Source organism: Carassius auratus, chromosome 27 (genome assembly GCF_003368295.1).
Source record: "Carassius auratus strain Wakin chromosome 27, ASM336829v1, whole genome shotgun sequence".
In the NCBI taxonomy this organism is placed as follows: Eukaryota; Metazoa; Chordata; class Actinopteri; order Cypriniformes; family Cyprinidae; genus Carassius; species Carassius auratus.
Window position 1 is genome coordinate 30,340,794 of NC_039269.1, and position 18,756 is coordinate 30,359,549.

General features: G+C 42.6%; 1 protein-coding gene across 1 annotated transcript; it reads left to right on the forward strand.

Moving 5' to 3' along the window:
- Nucleotides 1-1,750: 1,750 nt before the first annotated feature.
- Nucleotides 1,751-13,909, forward strand: LOC113046197 (EF-hand calcium-binding domain-containing protein 14-like). Its single transcript, XM_026207137.1, has 8 exons — nt 1,751-2,349; nt 8,990-9,135; nt 9,779-9,924; nt 10,008-10,106; nt 10,427-10,534; nt 10,779-10,826; nt 12,840-12,995; nt 13,419-13,909. Exons 1-8 carry the CDS (start codon nt 2,162-2,164, stop codon nt 13,506-13,508), a joined length of 981 nt encoding a protein of 326 aa, XP_026062922.1. The 5' UTR covers nt 1,751-2,161; the 3' UTR covers nt 13,509-13,909.
- The last annotated feature ends 4,847 nt before the right edge of the window (nt 13,910-18,756 follow it).

Genomic DNA, 18,756 nt, shown 5'->3' on the forward strand with positions numbered 1-18,756 from the left:
TTTTTTCTACACACACATACACTACACGTACACATGAACGCTCTTTTCAAACAGAAGCTTGTAACACACATGATATCTGCCACATCATATAATTTATATATAATTTTATTTCAAATAAAGGGAAAATGAAAAGTGAGTTTAATCCAAGCAGCTCTAACGGCGCGGTGTTGCCATTTAAACATGTTAATTACAAAAACAAAACGTTAGTTGCAGCCTACTGTCTCTGGAAAAATCAACAGTGATTGATCAGCCTTTATTTATATACAGTATTGTAGACGTTATTACCTAGGCGAAGCAAAATTTGCTGAAATATAGGCTACAGTAAGAGCGCCTGCATGGTTGTCCATCAGATGCCTGTCAAAGTTGAGTTCGTTACTATAGCAACAGTAAAACTGTCATGTCGTTATAACGAGAAAACAAACTTTAGTTATGTCGAGATAACGAGAAAAATAAGTCGTTATAACGAGAAAACGAACTTCGTTATGTCGAGATAACGAGAAAATTAAGTCGTTATAACGAGAAAACAAAAAGGAAAAAAATTATAATGCATGGCCGCTTAGAACTTCCGTAATAAATAATTAATCTTTATTTAATTAAATTGATGACATATTATTTTACATTTGTGTTAAATTTTTAGTAATGACCATTTTTGTTTTCATACAAACCTTCTTCTTTACAATACAAAATAACAATTGTCAATAGTAAATATTATGAAAACAATAACTGTTGTACTTTTTTCATCATTAAATAGTTTATGTATTACAATTGTAAAAACAAAAACAAATTTAGCGACTCACATAGTAATCATTCAACACTGCTTAAAAATGTAAGTTAATAACTATTAAGTGTCTTGTTCAGGGACACACTGGTGTCTCACAGTGGATTCGATCCGGGTCTCTCACACCAAAGGCATGTGTCTTATACACTGCGCCAACACCACCCCCCTTTTTTTTTTAAGAAAAGAGTAACCAACCATTTATCAGTATATGCTACAGAGCTAGTGGCAATATTATTGTCCTTACAGTGGATGGAAGAGAAGGAAGTAAATAACACTGTCATCTAATAGTTTTCTCAGCACTTGAAAGAGTAAAATCTGTCCGGTCATTAGTTAGGAAGGATATTATTAATGAAATATTCTCCAGGATGTATGAAATGAAAGTTAAGAGTATGTCTACTCAATTGATTTGGGTTCCTGCTCATGTTGGAGTGGAGGGAAATGCGCTGCTGGCTAAACAAACTCTTAGAATAAAGCAAATAGATCTACATATTCCATTAAGTAAAGCAGAAGCTAAAGTGTACATTAGAACATATACACAATCAGTATGGCAGATATACTGGGATGATCATGAAACAGGTAGACATTTGTATAATATAAAAAAAAAAAAAAAAAAATCTGGTTGATGTTGGGAGAAAGGAGAGTGGGAATCAAAGAGTAGGAGATATCATTACACGTCTTAGAATTGGACATACTAGACTTAATAGTACGTTATTTAGAATTGGTAAGCACCCAACTGGGAAATGTATTCACTGTAATCAACAAGAAACAGTTAAACATTTATTTCTTCAATGAGGAAAATATAACAATGAAAGATACCGCCAGTCAATGAAGAAAGTGAAACATGACTTCCTTTGTCAGGTTTATTGGAGAAATCATCAGCTAACAAGATATATATGATGACATCATTACCCTAATAAGAGAATGTGAATTAAGTAAGAGAATATAGAATAAGGGGAAAAGAAAAAGGAAGAGAAAGATATGTATGTGTATATATGAGGAAGGTTTTTTTTGGACCCTTACCCTCTCTCCCCCATCATAGATAAAGCATAGTTCTTGATCCACACTCCAGTCCAGACGGTGGCGGTAATGCACGTTTAAGCGTGTTTGCCAACCGCCAATAAAACACCAAAGAAGAAGACGATATGTTTGCTTTTATTTGTGTTATGACTTCAGGAGACGCGACAGGAAGAGTTCAGTGAAACTAGCGAACAGGCTTTATATGACGGACTGGAGCTGATCGAAGGGTTCACACCGATCTGGAGCTAAAGCCAAAGCTAATGCTGGGTTTAACACGGCTCGCGTCTCCTGAAGAGAGTTAACCAGCGACGCGTTCGAGAACAGCAGGAGTCCGCCTCAGATGAGAGCCAACGGATCCGCTCGGCGATGAGTCCGCAGAAGAAGATGAAGAAGCGGAAGGAGCTAAACGCGCTCATCGGCCTCAGCGACAGCCGCAGGAAGAGCAAGCAGAGCAGCGGACACCGGCTGCTGCGGACCGGGACCGGAACCGGAACCGGGACAGACACCGAGAGCGAGTCCGAGTCCGGTGCAGACGAGCGGGGCTTCGGCGGGGCGTGAGTGTGCACGGATACATACTACTGTCTCCAATCATCCCTAATGATGAACACATCAGTGCTAGCAGAAGGAAAAGAGCTTGTGTCATTGTTGACAAACAAGATCAAGAATGATTCGTCGTGTTGTCAGTGTGACTCTGTTCGTGTTCTCTGATGATCAGATTCAGTTACTGTAGCTCTTCTTCTGTGTGTCACATCAAGTTACACACTACTTTTCTTGTATTAGTGGTCTGACAAAACAACAACAACACCTTACAACGTCGTTGTGATAGAAAAGGAAATATGGGCACAAAGGTGAAAATACAAAATTAGAAGGAAACCGGAAACCACACTGTATGAGCTGGTTTATCATTAGCTGATCATCAGTAGTGAATGTCAAGATTCTGCTGCACAATTCATGGAAAATTTATATAAAGACTCATAGAAATGTGTGGAAAATATGCTTGACAGTTTATGACAACTATAACGACCATTTTTCATTGAATTGCTGATACGATGAAGTAAAGACTAGATGTTTTGAGGGCTAAGACTGAAGCACAGAAAACTATAGAATACATTTTGATCAACATGACTTTAGCAACTTATAATGTAGGAAACTAATTAATGTACATAATCCACCACAAGAACGTAACAAAGCAATCACAACTCTCGCTCTAACGGATGATAAACCTTTGTGATTTGACTTTGTTTCCTCTTGATCATCAGTGAATATGAGCAGTATTTGTTATAGTTGTGTGAAAGCTGGATCTCAGCAGAAGATATTTCATGAACAATATCATAAACCACACAGTTACGCTTTAGATGAGGGAACACAAGTCACTATGAACCATTTGCTTATCAGTATGTTTGCTAGTATTTAAGCACATATTAATGTCTTATTCTGTATGATTATATTTTATATTCCTGAACCTGACCTCATAATTAAACCGAATCAGTAATCATCAGTAGGGATGCACTGATCATGATTTTTCATGGCTGATTCCGATACCGATTTCCGTTTCTTTCTTTTTTTCTTTAAGCAACAAACAAGAAAAAAGGAAAATGTGCATAAATAAGATGTTTATTTGGTATTTAATAGGCCAACCTGGCTTTTGGCTAGATTCATTACAGTAACTGAGCCTAGATTCATTACAAACATTTTATTTGATTATTTATAGATTTACATCTATATTTTTTTACTTGAGCCAATGAAAATAAATAACTATTGTTAATAAATTAATAACTAAGTAAGAAATATAGATGTGAATTATTACCCTATTTTTTTTCTTCCAGAAACATCGGCGCCGATCGCGTATTTTAAACAAAAACAGTCGGGTTCCGATTTATGGCCGGCCAACCGGTGCATCCCTAATCAGAAGCTTATGGAGGGAAACCTCTGGGTTCATTGTGAATGTGTTTAGTAAATCTTTAGATGAAGAAACACTAAAGATACAAACTATCAGAAGTATGGAAAGTATTTTAAATCAATATCAATAAATGTGAAAGTTTTAAGATTCAGTCTTGTCTCCAGATTGCAGTGAAAATTGTTTTTTGAAATTGTTAATCAGTCTGGTTTTCATTTTTATGATTGAATTGATTAATTTAAAATGGTCAGAAAACAGCTTCCACACAGAAGAGCTGAGATGAAGCTCCTCAGCAGGATCAGTTCAGTTATTATTGTGTCTTAACAAATAGACTCATCAGGGAAGGACTAATTAAAATGAAAAGACATTTCACAGGTTGGTAACTTGAGCGCTCAGGTGTAAATGTACTGCAGTTTGCTTCATTTAGAGTTAATCATTGCTCATAGTCACATGGCATGTTTTATTACATTTGCAGCTATAAATACTATAAAAGTGTGAGGGATGAGCCGTCTGTGATGAAGATCACAGTTTCTTCTGCTGGATTTGTTGCTTTCAAGTTTAAGAAGAGAAAGAAAGTTGTTGGGGGAAAATTGGCAAAACATACACCGATAACTGGACACAAAATATTGATTTGAGTTCAAATACCTTATGAACTCACCTGTAATAAACTCAAAACATCTGGTAGAAAACCAGGTCCTTGCAGTGTGTTTACAGTCGTGACGGTCATGTGGTGGTCAGATGGTATTTGTCCGTTTTCTGGAGCATCAGACGGTCAGATGGTGTTTGTCTGTGTTCTGCAGATGAGCATCAGATGGTCAGATGGTGTTTGTCTGTGTTCTGCAGACGAGCGTCAGACGGTCAGATGGTGTTTGTCTGTGTTCTGGAGCATCAGACGGTCAGATGGTGTTTGTCTGTGTTCTGCAGACCAGCGTCAGACGGTCAGATGGTGTTTGTCTGTTTTCTGGAGCATCAGACGGTCAGATGGTGTTTGTCTGTGTTCTGCAGACGAGCGTCAGACGGTCAGATGGTGTTTGTCTGTGTTCTGCAGACGAGCGTCAGACGGTCAGATGGTGTTTGTCTGTGTTCTGCAGACGAGCGTCAGACGGTCAGATGGTGTTTGTCTGTGTTCTGGAGCATCAGACGGTCAGATGGTGTTTGTCTGTGTTCTGCAGACGAGCATCAGATGGTCAGATGGTGTTTGTCTGTGTTCTGCAGACGAGCGTCAGACGGTCAGATGGTGTTTGTCTGTGTTCTGGAGCATCAGACGGTCAGATGGTGTTTGTCTGTGTTCTGCAGACGAGCGTCAGACGGTCAGATGGTGTTTGTCTGTGTTCTGGAGCAGCAGACGGTCAGATGGTGTTTGTCTGTGTTCTGCAGACCAGCGTCAGACGGTCAGATGGTGTTTGTCTGTGTTCTGGAGCATCAGACGGTCAGATGGTGTTTGTCTGTGTTCTGCAGACGAGCGTCAGACGGTCAGATGGTGTTTGTCTGTGTTCTGCAGACGAGCGTCAGACGGTCAGATGGTGTTTGTCTGTGTTCTGCAGACGAGCGTCAGACGGTCAGATGGTGTTTGTCTGTGTTCTGGAGCATCAGACGGTCAGATGGTGTTTGTCTGTGTTCTGCAGACGAGCATCAGATGGTCAGATGGTGTTTGTCTGTGTTCTGCAGACGAGCGTCAGACGGTCAGATGGTGTTTGTCTGTGTTCTGGAGCATCAGACGGTCAGATGGTGTTTGTCTGTGTTCTGCAGACCAGCGTCAGACGGTCAGATGGTGTTTGTCTGTTTTCTGGAGCATCAGACGGTCAGATGGTGTTTGTCTGTGTTCTGCAGACAAGCGTCAGACGGTCAGATGGTGTTTGTCTGTGTTCTGGAGCATCAGACGGTCAGATGGTGTTTGTCTGTGTTCTGCAGACGAGCATCAGACGGTCAGATGGTGTTTGTCTGTGTTCTGGAGCATCAGACGGTCAGATGGTGTTTGTCTGTGTTCTGCAGACAAGCGTCAGACAGTCAGATGGTGTTTGTCTGTGTTCTGCAGACGAGCGTCAGACGGTCAGATGGTGTTTGTCTGTGTTCTGCAGACGAGCGTCAGACGGTCAGATGGTGTTTGTCTGTGTTCTGCAGACGAGCATCAGACGGTCAGATGGTGTTTGTCTGTGTTCTGGAGCATCAGACGGTCAGATGGTGTTTTGTCTGTGTTCTGCAGACGAGCGTCAGACGGTCAGATGGTGTTTGTCTGTGTTCTGCAGATGAGCATCAGACGGTCAGATGGTGTTTGTCTGTGTTCTGCAGACAAGCGTCAGACAGTCAGATGGTGTTTGTCTGTGTTCTGCAGATGAGCGTCAGACGGTCAGATGGTGTTTGTCTGTTTTCTGGAGCATCAGACGGTCAGATGGTTTTTGTCTGTGTTCTGCAGACGAGCGTCAGACGGTCAGATGGTGTTTGTCTGTGTTCTGGAGCATCAGACGGTCAGATGGTGTTTGTCTGTGTTCTGCAGACGAGCATCAGACGGTCAGATGGTGTTTGTCTGTGTTCTGCAGACGAGCGTCAGACGGTCAGATGGTGTTTGTCTGTGTTCTGCAGATGAGCATCAGACGGTCAGATGGTGTTTGTCTGTGTTCTGCAGACAAGCGTCAGACAGTCAGATGGTGTTTGTCTGTGTTCTGCAGATGAGCGTCAGACGGTCAGATGGTGTTTGTCTGTTTTCTGGAGCATCAGACGGTCAGATGGTTTTTGTCTGTGTTCTGCAGACGAGCGTCAGACGGTCAGATGGTGTTTGTCTGTGTTCTGGAGCATCAGACGGTCAGATGGTGTTTGTCTGTGTTCTGCAGACGAGCATCAGACGGTCAGATGGTGTTTGTCTGTGTTCTGCAGATGAGCATCAGACGGTCAGATGGTGTTTGTCTGTGTTCTGCAGACAAGCGTCAGACAGTCAGATGGTGTTTGTCTGTGTTCTGCAGATGAGCGTCAGACGGTCAGATGGTGTTTGTCTGTTTTCTGGAGCATCAGACGGTCAGATGGTTTTTGTCTGTGTTCTGCAGACGAGCGTCAGACGGTCAGATGGTGTTTGTCTGTGTTCTGGAGCATCAGACGGTCAGATGGTGTTTGTCTGTGTTCTGCAGACGAGCATCAGACGGTCAGATGGTGTTTGTCTGTGTTCTGCAGACGAGCTTCAGACGGTCAGATGGTGTTTGTCTGTGTTCTGGAGCATCAGACGGTCAGATGGTGTTTGTCTGTGTTCTGCAGACGAGCGTCAGACGGTCAGATGGTGTTTGTCTGTGTTCTGCAGACGAGCGTCAGACGGTCAGATGGTGTTTGTCTGTCTTCTGCAGACGAGCGTCAGACGGTCAGATGGTGTTTGTCTGTGTTCTGCAGACGAGCGTCAGACGGTCAGATGGTGTTTGTCTGTGTTCTGCAGACGAGCGTCAGACGGTCAGATGGTGTTTGTCTGTGTTCTGCAGACGAGCGTCAGACGGTCAGATGGTGTTTGTCTGTGTTCTGGAGCATCAGACGGTCAGATGGTGTTTGTCTGTGTTCTGCAGACGAGCGTCAGATGGTCAGATGGTGTTTGTGTTCTGCAGACGAGCGTCAGATGGTCAGATGGTGTTTGTCTGTCTTCTGCAGACGAGCGTCAGACGGTCAGATGGTGTTTGTCTGTGTTCTGCAGACGAGCGTCAGACGGTCAGATGGTGTTTGTCTGTGTTCTGGAGCATCAGACGGTCAGATGGTGTTTGTCTGTGTTCTGCAGACAAGCGTCAGACGGTCAGATGGTGTTTGTCTGTGTTCTGCAGACGAGCGTCAGACGGTCAGATGGTGTTTGTCTGTGTTATGCAGATGAGCGTCAGACGGTCAGATGGTGTTTGTCTGTGTTCTGCAGACGAGCGTCAGACGGTCAGATGGTGTTTGTCTGTGTTCTGGAGCATCAGACGGTCAGATGGTGTTTGTCTGTGTTCTGCAGACGAGCATCAGACGGTCAGATGGTGTTTGTCTGTGTTCTGCAGACGAGCTTCAGACGGTCAGATGGTGTTTGTCTGTGTTCTGGAGCATCAGACGGTCAGATGGTGTTTGTCTGTGTTCTGCAGACGAGCGTCAGACGGTCAGATGGTGTTTGTCTGTGTTCTGCAGACGAGCGTCAGACGGTCAGATGGTGTTTGTCTGTCTTCTGCAGACGAGCGTCAGACGGTCAGATGGTGTTTGTCTGTGTTCTGCAGACGAGCGTCAGACGGTCAGATGGTGTTTGTCTGTGTTCTGCAGACGAGCGTCAGACGGTCAGATGGTGTTTGTCTGTGTTCTGCAGACGAGCGTCAGACGGTCAGATGGTGTTTGTCTGTGTTCTGGAGCATCAGACGGTCAGATGGTGTTTGTCTGTGTTCTGCAGACGAGCGTCAGATGGTCAGATGGTGTTTGTGTTCTGCAGACGAGCGTCAGATGGTCAGATGGTGTTTGTCTGTCTTCTGCAGACGAGCGTCAGACGGTCAGATGGTGTTTGTCTGTGTTCTGCAGACGAGCGTCAGACGGTCAGATGGTGTTTGTCTGTGTTCTGGAGCATCAGACGGTCAGATGGTGTTTGTCTGTGTTCTGCAGACAAGCGTCAGACGGTCAGATGGTGTTTGTCTGTGTTCTGCAGACGAGCGTCAGACGGTCAGATGGTGTTTGTCTGTGTTATGCAGATGAGCGTCAGACGGTCAGATGGTGTTTGTCTGTGTTCTGCAGACGAGCGTCAGACGGTCAGATGGTGTTTGTCTGTGTTCTGGAGCATCAGACGGTCAGATGGTGTTTGACTGTGTTCTGCAGACGAGCGTCAGACGGTCAAATGGTGTTTGTCTGTGTTCTGCAGACGAGCGTCAGACGGTCAGATGGTGTTTGTCTGTTTTCTGGAGCATCAGACGGTCAGATGGTGTTTGTCTGTGTTCTGCAGACGAGCGTCAGATGGTCAGATGGTGTTTGTCTGTGTTCTGGAGCATCAGACGGTCAGATGGTGTTTGTCTGTGTTCTGCAGACGAGCGTCAGACGGTCAGATGGTGTTTGTCTGTGTTCTGCAGACGAGCGTCAGACGGTCAGATGGTGTTTGTCTGTGTTCTGCAGACGAGCGTCAGACGGTCAGATGGTGTTTGTCTGTGTTCTGCAGACGAGCGTCAGACGGTCAGATGGTGTTTGTCTGTGTTCTGCAGATGAGCGTCAGATGGTCAGATGGTGTTTGTCTCTGTTCTGCAGACGAGCGTCAGACGGTCAGATGGTGTTTGTCTCTGTTCTGCAGACGAGCGTCAGACGGTCAGATGGTGTTTGTCTGTGTTCTGCAGGGTCTTGCTGCGGTGCTGCTCGCTCTGTTACCCACTGTGTGTTTTCCTGGTTCTTGCGACGTGTGTCATGGTCTCCGCCGGACTCATCTGGATGCAGATCACCCTCAAAGAGGACCTGGGCTCCATGAAGCAGAAGATCCTCATCAGTACGTCCACCGTTGCTCAAGTCAGCATCAGATCAAGCTGCTTCGCTAGGGATGCACCCAGATCAGAATTACTGGCCGAAGCCGAATAAAATCAAATACTGAGCTGACGGCTGAATAACGATCACGGTTTTCCCATTTATTTGGCCAATTTATTTACTTATGCATATTCAGCCAAAATGTGATTTTTACAGTTTGTCTTAAAAAAAATAAAATAAAATAACAATTAAAAAATATTTAAGACTGAGAATTTGTAACATTATATTAAACAAAGCATAATATGAGTGAAGTTGGCAAAGTTTTGGTCAGTTTCTGTACACTTAGATTTCAGTCTTGCTGAGCAGAACAGACCTCGTTTAAAACATTAGAAAATATTACAGATCCCTATTTGAACACTATCTGTGAATGTTTTAATAGAGCACACCTCGCTTCTCAGAACGATGAGCTTTGTAAAAATTGACACGTTTCAGAAGGCGGGCCATAGAAGAGAAACAATAATATTCAGTATGTGGAATATAATGTGCTTCTGAACATTAAACTGCATAAAAACATTTCATTACACCAAATACACAAAAAGATGTTATTTGTAGCAGCATCATAAGACCCTTTTAATGGTTGTGATGATGGTGTGGTTGGTGTTTGACAGTGGAGAGCAGTCAGAAGCTCTCATCACACGAGATCCTGAAGCTCAGTGAGGACCTGAAGAACAAACAGATGAAGCTGGACGAGCTGGAGAGCGGAGACAGAGGCCTGGTCAAACTCTGGTCCAACCTGAGCGAGATCAGTCTGAAGGTGTGTGTGATGAGTAACACGCTCCTCTCAGAGAACAGCACGTGTGTGTCCGTGTCAGTGTGATGCTGTTCATGTCTCTGCAGCTCAGCGCTCTCGATTCTGCTGTGAATCACCTCAAGACCAACATTAAATCATCCTCCGATCTGATCACACTGCCGCGGACGATAGAGGAGCTGCAGAAGGTGTGTGTGTGTGTGTGAGAGACGTGAGCTCACACTGATCTCCGTGTGTGTGTGTGTGTGTGTGTTTGTGTGTGTGTTGTGTGAGAGAGACGTGAGCTCACACTGATCTCCGTGTGTGTTTGTGTGTGTGTGTGAGCGAGAGAGAGAGACAGACATGAGCTCACACTGATCTGTGTGTGTGTGTGTGTGTGTGAGAGAGAGAGAGAGAGAGAGAGAGAGACATGAGCTCACACTGATCTGTGTGTGTGTGTGAGAGAGAGAGAGAGAGAGAGACAGACATGAGCTCACACTGATCTGTGTGTGTGTGTGTGTGTGTGTAGAGCGTGGCCTCCATCAGCAGCACTGTCACCAGCGTGCAGCACGATGTCTCTCTGATTCAGTCAGTGGTGGAGGAGAAAAGGGCTGAAGATCAGCTGAAGGACAGCGCTGTATGTTTCACTACTAAAGAGTACTTCATTGTTTTCATTCAGATGCTCTGTGTGTATGCTTGTCTGCCAAACTTTAGATCAGACACTTGTTGAAGGGAGAGGTCACGGCACAATATGATAGTAGCTTTAGATTCCTGAGATGTGCTTCATATCAGTTCTTTTTATGTGATCATGTTGATGTGTGTTCATCGTGAGGCTGATTTATAATGGTTTCTCTTAATTTCTGATGAACGCGGAACGAAAGAATGAAGAGAAACCTGTGAACAGCAGCAGCTGTGTGACACTGAAGCAGGTAAACACACACACATGCACTCTCTCTCTCTCTCTCACACACTCACACTCTCTCACTGACGCGCACACACACACTCATACACACACTCACACGCGCACTCTCTCACTCACGCACACACACTCACACTCTCACTCACGCACACACTCTCTCACTCACGCGCACACACACACACTCATACACACACTCCCACTCACGCACACACTCACACTCTCACTCATGCGCACACACACTCATACACACACTCACACGCGCACTCTCTCACTCACGCACACACACTCACACTCACGCACACACTCTCACATTCACTCGTGGGCACACACACTCATACACACACACACTCTCACTCACGCACACACACACACACTTTCACTCACTAACACACACACTCATACACACACACACACACACACACTCTCACTCACGCACACTCTCACTCACGCGCACACACACTCATACACACTCACGCGCACTCTCACTCACACACACACACACACACTCTCACTCACGCGCACACACACTCATACACACTCACGCGCACTCTCACTCACGCGCACACACACTCATACACACTCACGCGCACTCTCACTCACGCGCACACACACTCACGCACACACACACACACACACACACTCTCACTCACGCGCACACACACACACACACACACTCTCACTCACGCACACACACATAGTAACACTTCTATTGTGATTATGAATCTCCAGCTCCGCAGCATAAGTGCTCAGATTGATCAGAGTATTGAATGGATTACGAGCTGAGAAAGATCTCTCTCTATACATTTACATTTATTCATTTATTTAGCAGACGTTTTTATCCAAAGCGACTTACAAATGAAGACAGTGGAAGCAATCAAAAACAACAAAAAGAGCAATGATATATAAGTGCTATAACAAGTCTCAGTTAGCTTAACACAGTACACGTAGCATGGGATTTTAGATAATATAATGAATAAAAAGAAAACAGACAGAATAGAGCAAGCTAGTGTTAGAGGTCTTATATATATATATATATATATATATATATATATATATATATATATATATATATATATATATATATATACATACACACACACACACACAATTGCATAATAAATGAAAAGAAAATTGAGTACAAAAAGATTAGAGGGGTAGTTAGATTATTATTATTTTTTGTAAAGAATAGAATTAGAATAGTGAATGTTAAAGTTAGAGAGTCAAATAAAGATGGAAGAGATGTGTTTTAAGCCGATTCTTGAAGATGGCTAAGGACTCAGCTGAACCGAACCGTGACTTTAAAACCGAGGTACGTACCGAACCGTGATTTTTGCGTACCGTTACACCCCTAATATATATATATATATATATATATATATATATATATATATATATATATATATATGTATGTGTGTGTGTGTGTGTGTGTGTGTGTGTAATTGATCATTTTTGAAAAAGAAGCAGATTAAGGCTTTTGAAATTAAATATTTAACAAAGCAAAACAAACGTCTGCTTTTATCATGTTTGTTTTGTGATCGTGCTAGTTCCAGTGTCTTGATTGGGTTGTGTGACATTGCTCCTGGGGTGTAAAGCACTGGTTTAGTGAAGCGCAGCAGATCTTCTGTCCTGACGGTGGAAACACAGCGCTGTTTTGATCTCGGTGCTACAGAATCATTTAAAGCACTGGCTCCACTGACCCCACAGTCACAAGTTCAGTAACACACCTGTTCACGGTCATTTAATCCATAACCATCTGTATTCATGCCCTACACACGACAGACATGTGGACTGCGGTGTGTGTATATGAGAACTGAAGAGAGACAGAGCACTTCTATCATCCCCCTTCACTAACTTCAAGTTAATCCACAACAAACTGTGTCTCCCGGGGTCTGGTCGCCTCATCCCTACCCCTTCGGGGGCAAAAAAATGTTAATGAATATTTTCCTTCGTTGTCTTCGTGAAGGAACTGAACTCTGAGTCTGCATCACTGCTGTGACGGATGTAATATCTGATGGTGTCGCAGGAGCTGCTGCGTCTGGAGGACGGGGTGAAGCAGATGAACCGCTCCGTGCTGCTGCAGGAGTCCAGCTCGAGCGAGCAGATCCAGAGCGTGCGCTTCGTTCTGTCAGACCTGAGCAGACGTCTGTCAGCGCTGGACCAGAGCCAGTCCAGAGACACGGTGAGACCAGCTCCTCACAAACTCTCTAACCCTCACATTACTGCTAAGAGTTGCTCCAGTCTGACTGACCCTGTAACACACCATGACAAATGAGCTATTTTGAATATCATGATTGCAGATGTCACATTGATCTTAGGTCCGTAAACAAGTAGTTAAATAGTCAAATAGTTATTAAGGCCCTGTTTACTCTCGGTATTAAGAATGGTTTTGGTCGATCAGATCACAAGTGGACAATGAGGACACTTCTGGCCAGATTACCCCCGGTGGTGCTGATGAGATCAAGAGGAGGGTTACACTAATATTACATCTGCTGTTATCAGAACAGAACACTTCAGCTTCGTCCCGTCAGTGTGAACCCCAGTGTGAAGCGCTCGAAAGTGGACCAGCTCAAACCATTCACACCTCGTTTACATTTGTGTTTAGTGTTGTCCACCTGTGATCCAATCAAAACCTGTCGTCTTACGAAGTGTTAACGGCCTACGCTACTTACATTTTAGACAATGGTACGGTTGAGTTCTTTTTCACCAACACAGTGTTAATTATGACAGAAAATTTGGATTTAGTTTAAGTCATAGTCTTTGGACTAAAATGCCATTTTTAGTTTTAGTCTTATTTTAGTGATCTGAATTGTTTTTAGTCTTAGTCTAGTTTTAGTTGACTAAATCTACAGTAAATTTAATCAAATAAAATCTAATGTGTTTAATTACAGCGTAAAGCATTAAGAAAACATCTGGTGATATGAATGATTAGAACATGATTTAACTGCTTTGACACAAAAAAGTCTTTATCTTAAAGTTAAATAAAATGATATTGTCATGCTTCACGGTGAGAAGAGCTTGTTATTACTGATTCAAGCACACAAGATGTCAGGAATCTGAATGTGTTTGGAGAGGGATAGTGGATATTTGTTAGCTTTAGCTGATTTCTGCATCTATCATGAAGTTTGTTAATAAAGTCAGTTTATGTGTGTTTTTGCTGCATAATCGTCTAGGCTGCTTTAGGAATCGTCTGCAAATTTACCTCACAGTACAAAACAAAGATTGATAATTCATTCAAATTAATGTTTGCACTGCAGGGCTATAGTAAAATCAATAGTTATACAAGCTTTACAGCTTATTTAATGTTAAAAGTCGTTTTATGTAAAACACATCGGACGTTTGGTGGCATTGTTATCCTGTCCCTTACTCAGAGCGATGTGATAGCGCTTCAAAACTTTCCTGTTTATAATGTCGATATATAATGACCAAGACCTTGTGGTAGATGATTTTGTTCAGTGGTGTGATAATGCATTCCTGCAAATAAATGTGTTAAAAACTAAAGAGATGCATATTGATTTTAGGTGATATAAAGAGAACAACTATTAAAGGAACACTCCACCGTTTTTTGAAATAGGGCTTATTCACATTATTTCCTACATTTAGATAGGTGGGCAAATGCATTTTTGTGTCAGTGCATGCATTGTTTTAGTTTGACTGGGTCGGCGTTAGCTTAGCTTAGCACAATGAATGGAATCCTTTGTTGCCAGCTAGCATGGCCTGAGTAAAAGTGATCAAAAAAATAAAAAAAACCCACCTAATTACTTCTTGTGGCCTGCGTATTCACAACGAGTACAAATAGCGATCCCGATTAACACTAGGCGATTTCCTAGGCAGATATTGACTTGGGACTATATTATGGAGAAGCACAGGCGAAGCACTGCTGCTTAGGCGAAGCACTGCTACTTCGGCGCAGAGATATCACGCAACACATAAAATCCCACGACTTCCGTCAACATACCGGCGTGAATAGTAGCTGCCTGGCTATTTTCCTTACAGTACACGAATGGCGATGAACATGGCTGATTTTGAGATAGACTTTTGAGATCTCAGACAGCCAAGAACCAGAACCATACCTATTTGAACCAGAGTTTACAGAAGACGAGCTGCGTGCTTTGGAAATAGAATGACAGGAGGAGGAGGTTGCGATCGTTCAACAGCCTGAGGACGTGAGGATGAGAGCCAACATGAACTGGTGGTGTGAATGTGGGGGAATATGCCAATCTATGCCGACGGAAATAGAGTGTCTGTGCTGTAGAGAGTGGGACATGTTTTTGCCATTGATGACCAGGCTCAACACGTCAGATCAAGATGAGCGTGCCCGAAGTTGTGTCACATCTACAGAGGATTTCACGGCGCTGATCCATTCTGCAGTACTCGATTTTTTTTTTCGGTGTGACAAAGTGAACTGGAAAAAACGCCACACGCCGAATGGACCAAATGGACAGCTGTCCACAGAGTAAGTGATTATTTTAATCATGACGCATGTATAGATCGACCCATATTATACCTGTATTCACATAGAGTTGATGTTTTCACAGGCAATATAGGTTGGTGGCTTATCGTGTTGTCTCCTCTCTAGTAGTTATACTAAAACTCCCGAGTCTAACTCGGTGAGAGAAATATAGCTAGCTAACTTACCCCTCAGTCATTTCATTTTACAGGTTCGTAGTCTAGATAGTAGTCTAGTCTATCCGTAGTCTAGTGCAGTATCTATTTTACATCCGAATAAAAACACAGATTAACATAAGGAAGAGAAATAAAAGACAACTTACATGTGCACTTTGTTCTTCCTGTGCTTTGAAAATAGATGGGACTGCCATATCTTTCAGACGTAGTACCGTCTTTCTGGACCCATATTCCATTTTTTTCAAAGTAACGTTAGTCCTCTGGTGCAAAATGTTCTTCGCAAACACGATACTGCTTTATTTTGTTGAGAGGCGTTGAACTACAGATCTCCAGAGCTGCTAGCCATTTATTTCTCAGTTCCACATTAGATGGAATTCTGTGAAACATTACATTCGTGTATGTCCTTTGCTTGTTCTCACAACCTTTTGCTATGCAGGTAATAACCATGTTTGCTGTAACTTCTCAAAATAAATCATCCAAAAGCGAAGACACTCGGTGCAGGTCACGCCGGTATGTTCTTCTTCTTCTGTTTTTTTGACGCGTTGCACGCCGGTATGTTGACGGAAGTCGTGGGATTTCATGTGTTGCGTGATATCTCTGCGCCGAAGTAGCAGTGCTTCGCCTAAGCAGCAGTGCTTCGCCTGTGCTTCCCCATAATATAGTCCCAAGTCAATATCTGCATAGGAAATCGCCTAGTGTTAATCGGGATCGCTATTTGTACTCGTTGTGAATACGCAGGCCACAAGAAGTAATTAGGTGGGTTTTTTTTTTATTTTTTGATCACTTTTACTCAGGCCATGCTAGCTGGCAACAAAGGATTCCATTCATTGTGCTAAGCTAAGCTAACGCCGACCCATTCAAACTAAAACAATGCATGCACTGACACAAAAATGCATTTGCCCACCTATCTAAATGTAGGAAATAATGTGAATAAGCCCTATTTCAAAAAACGGTGGAGTGTTCCTTTAAAGATCAGGAGGTTGAGGTTGTGGAATCATACAAGTATTTGGGAGTTTTAATGTAAATGTGCAGAAGATTTGTAAAAGGGGCCAGTAACGTCTGTACTGTCTACGGAGACTGTCCAACATTAATGTTGATCGATTATTGATGACTCTGTTTTATAATCTTATATTGAGTCTGTTTTAACATTTATGCTATGTTATGCTGGTATGGTCTTGATGTGAAGGTGGAAATAGTTAACACTAGTAGTAAGAGTCACCCGACCGACCTTAGAAAACCCCAATCATCTTAACGGTTCCTTCCCATCCTCTCTACCCTCAGGATCTCGGTTAAGATTTCCTTCTGTCATAAGCATTCATTTATTCCCACTTCTATCTCTTTGCTAAATATGGGCAGGTGGGGAGTAGATGGAAACAGATAGTTGTTTGGTCTTGTGGTGTCCTCTGTATTTTTATTTTTTTAAGTCATTATTAATGTATTGTAAATTGTCTTTTTGTGTGCTGGTCTTGCTGCAAAATCAGTTGCCCTTAGGACACATAAATAAAGAAGGAAAGATATCTTTAGGACTGTCGACTATGTAGAAGAGTGTCAAGTGAAAACGAATCTATCTTTATGCTACACTCGTTCACTACAGAAGAGCAGAGGCGCTCTAACATCAGTGTTGGCACCCCCTGAATACTAGAAACCCTTTACAATACTCTAGTATAAAGTCATTATCTGGCTGGGCTCGGTGTTCATCTTCAGTTCTCTCTTCACAGCAGTTTAGTCAGTGTACTGTTTGAGTACATGAATTACTCAAGGATATTGGTTTGTTTGAACTCAGAGGGAGTGTCAGACACATTAAAAAAGTTAACATCTTTTGTGGATTAATGCGTATTAGAGATGTGAACCGGTTAAAACGATTCAGTTTGATTTGGTGAACTGATTCAAAAAGATCTGGTTACATCGAACGATTCGTTCACGAACCGGATATCACAAACTGATTTGATTTGAACTCTCTCTCACAACAGACACGGAAGAGAAGACAATGCTGAATAAAGTCGTCGTTTTTGCTATTTTTGGACCAAAATGTATTTTCAATGCTTCATCAGACACCCTCTGATGTCACATGGACTACTTTGATGATGTTTTTCTTACCTTTCTGGACATGGACAGTAGACCGTACACACAGCTTCAATGGAGGGACTGAGAGCTCTCGGACTAAATCTAAAATATCTTAAACTGTGTCCCGAAGATAAACGGATGTCTCATGAGAAAAATTATTTTCATACTGCTGCTGATGACACTCTGCTCTCATTCCATCCTGATGATCTGACGGTAGCTACTCGAATCTCAGCTTGTCTCACAGACATTTCTTGCTGGATGAAGGACCATCACCTTCAACTCAACCTTGCAAAGACAGAACTGTTACAGTTAATGTAAAAGCTTGTATAACTACTGATTTCAGCCCTGCTGTGCTAACATTAATTTGAATGAATTATTGAACTTCGTTTTGTACTGTGAGTTAAATTTGCAGACGCTTCCTAAAGCAGCCTAGATGATTATGCAGCAAATATCAAACATAAACAGACTTTATTAACAAACTTGATGATAAATGCAGACAAATGACAGTCCTGGGGTACTATTTATTTAGCAGAAATCAGCTAAAGCTAACAAATCATACACACATATATATATATATAATGTGTATTTCCATCAAAGGTGTAGGTCTTAAACCCCTAACCCTAATCTTAGGCCGAGATGAGTGATTTCTGTGTGTCTCTCAGCAGCCGGTGGCCGAGACGCTCCAGACGCTCCAGAGCACCGCAGACACCGGTATGTGCTCCGCTCCAGCATCACTCCAGCTGCTCTGACTCTGGATCTGTTCATGAGCGCTGTGTGTCTCCTCTGATCCACAGGTTCCTCTCCATCACATCGCCCCAGCTTTCTGTCCCACAGACGTTATAAACGAGGACTGACTCCTGGAGCCGAGTCTGAGAGAGGTGCGTGAACCCGATCTCTCACGCTGCTCGAGAGTTACATTCTAACATCTGCTTCACACAGAGATAACACACAAAGATTACAAGTTTTAATCTAATTAATTACATGATGTGCCCATTAATTCATCTAATGAATCACACATCAGTTTTGGCTGACAAAAGACCATTTAAAGTCACTGTTTTGAAAAAAGTATAGAATATAAAACAGTGGCTATAGAAGCAAAATATTTGGATTCAGCTCTGCATAAATAATGATAGCAAATGAGTATTCATCAATTGTACATTAAAATGTTTATAAAAAATGAAATCTGAAACTAAAAGTGCTAGTACGTGGCAGTGAATCACTGTCTAAATGTGTCAATGAATCATTCAGCTGAT

What these genes read in the sequence shown, in the direction of transcription:
- LOC113046197 (XM_026207137.1), top strand. Translation starts at nt 2,162, where the DNA reads ATGAGTCCGCAGAAGAAGATGAAGAAGCGGAAGGAGCTAAACGCGCTC. An exon ending in TGAGCGAGATCAGTCTGAAG is followed by an intron (nt 9,925 to 10,007) that starts GTGTGTGTGATG and finishes ATGTCTCTGCAG; the next exon opens with CTCAGCGCTCTCGATTCTGC. An exon ending in CGATAGAGGAGCTGCAGAAG is followed by an intron (nt 10,107 to 10,426) that starts GTGTGTGTGTGT and finishes GTGTGTGTGTAG; the next exon opens with AGCGTGGCCTCCATCAGCAG.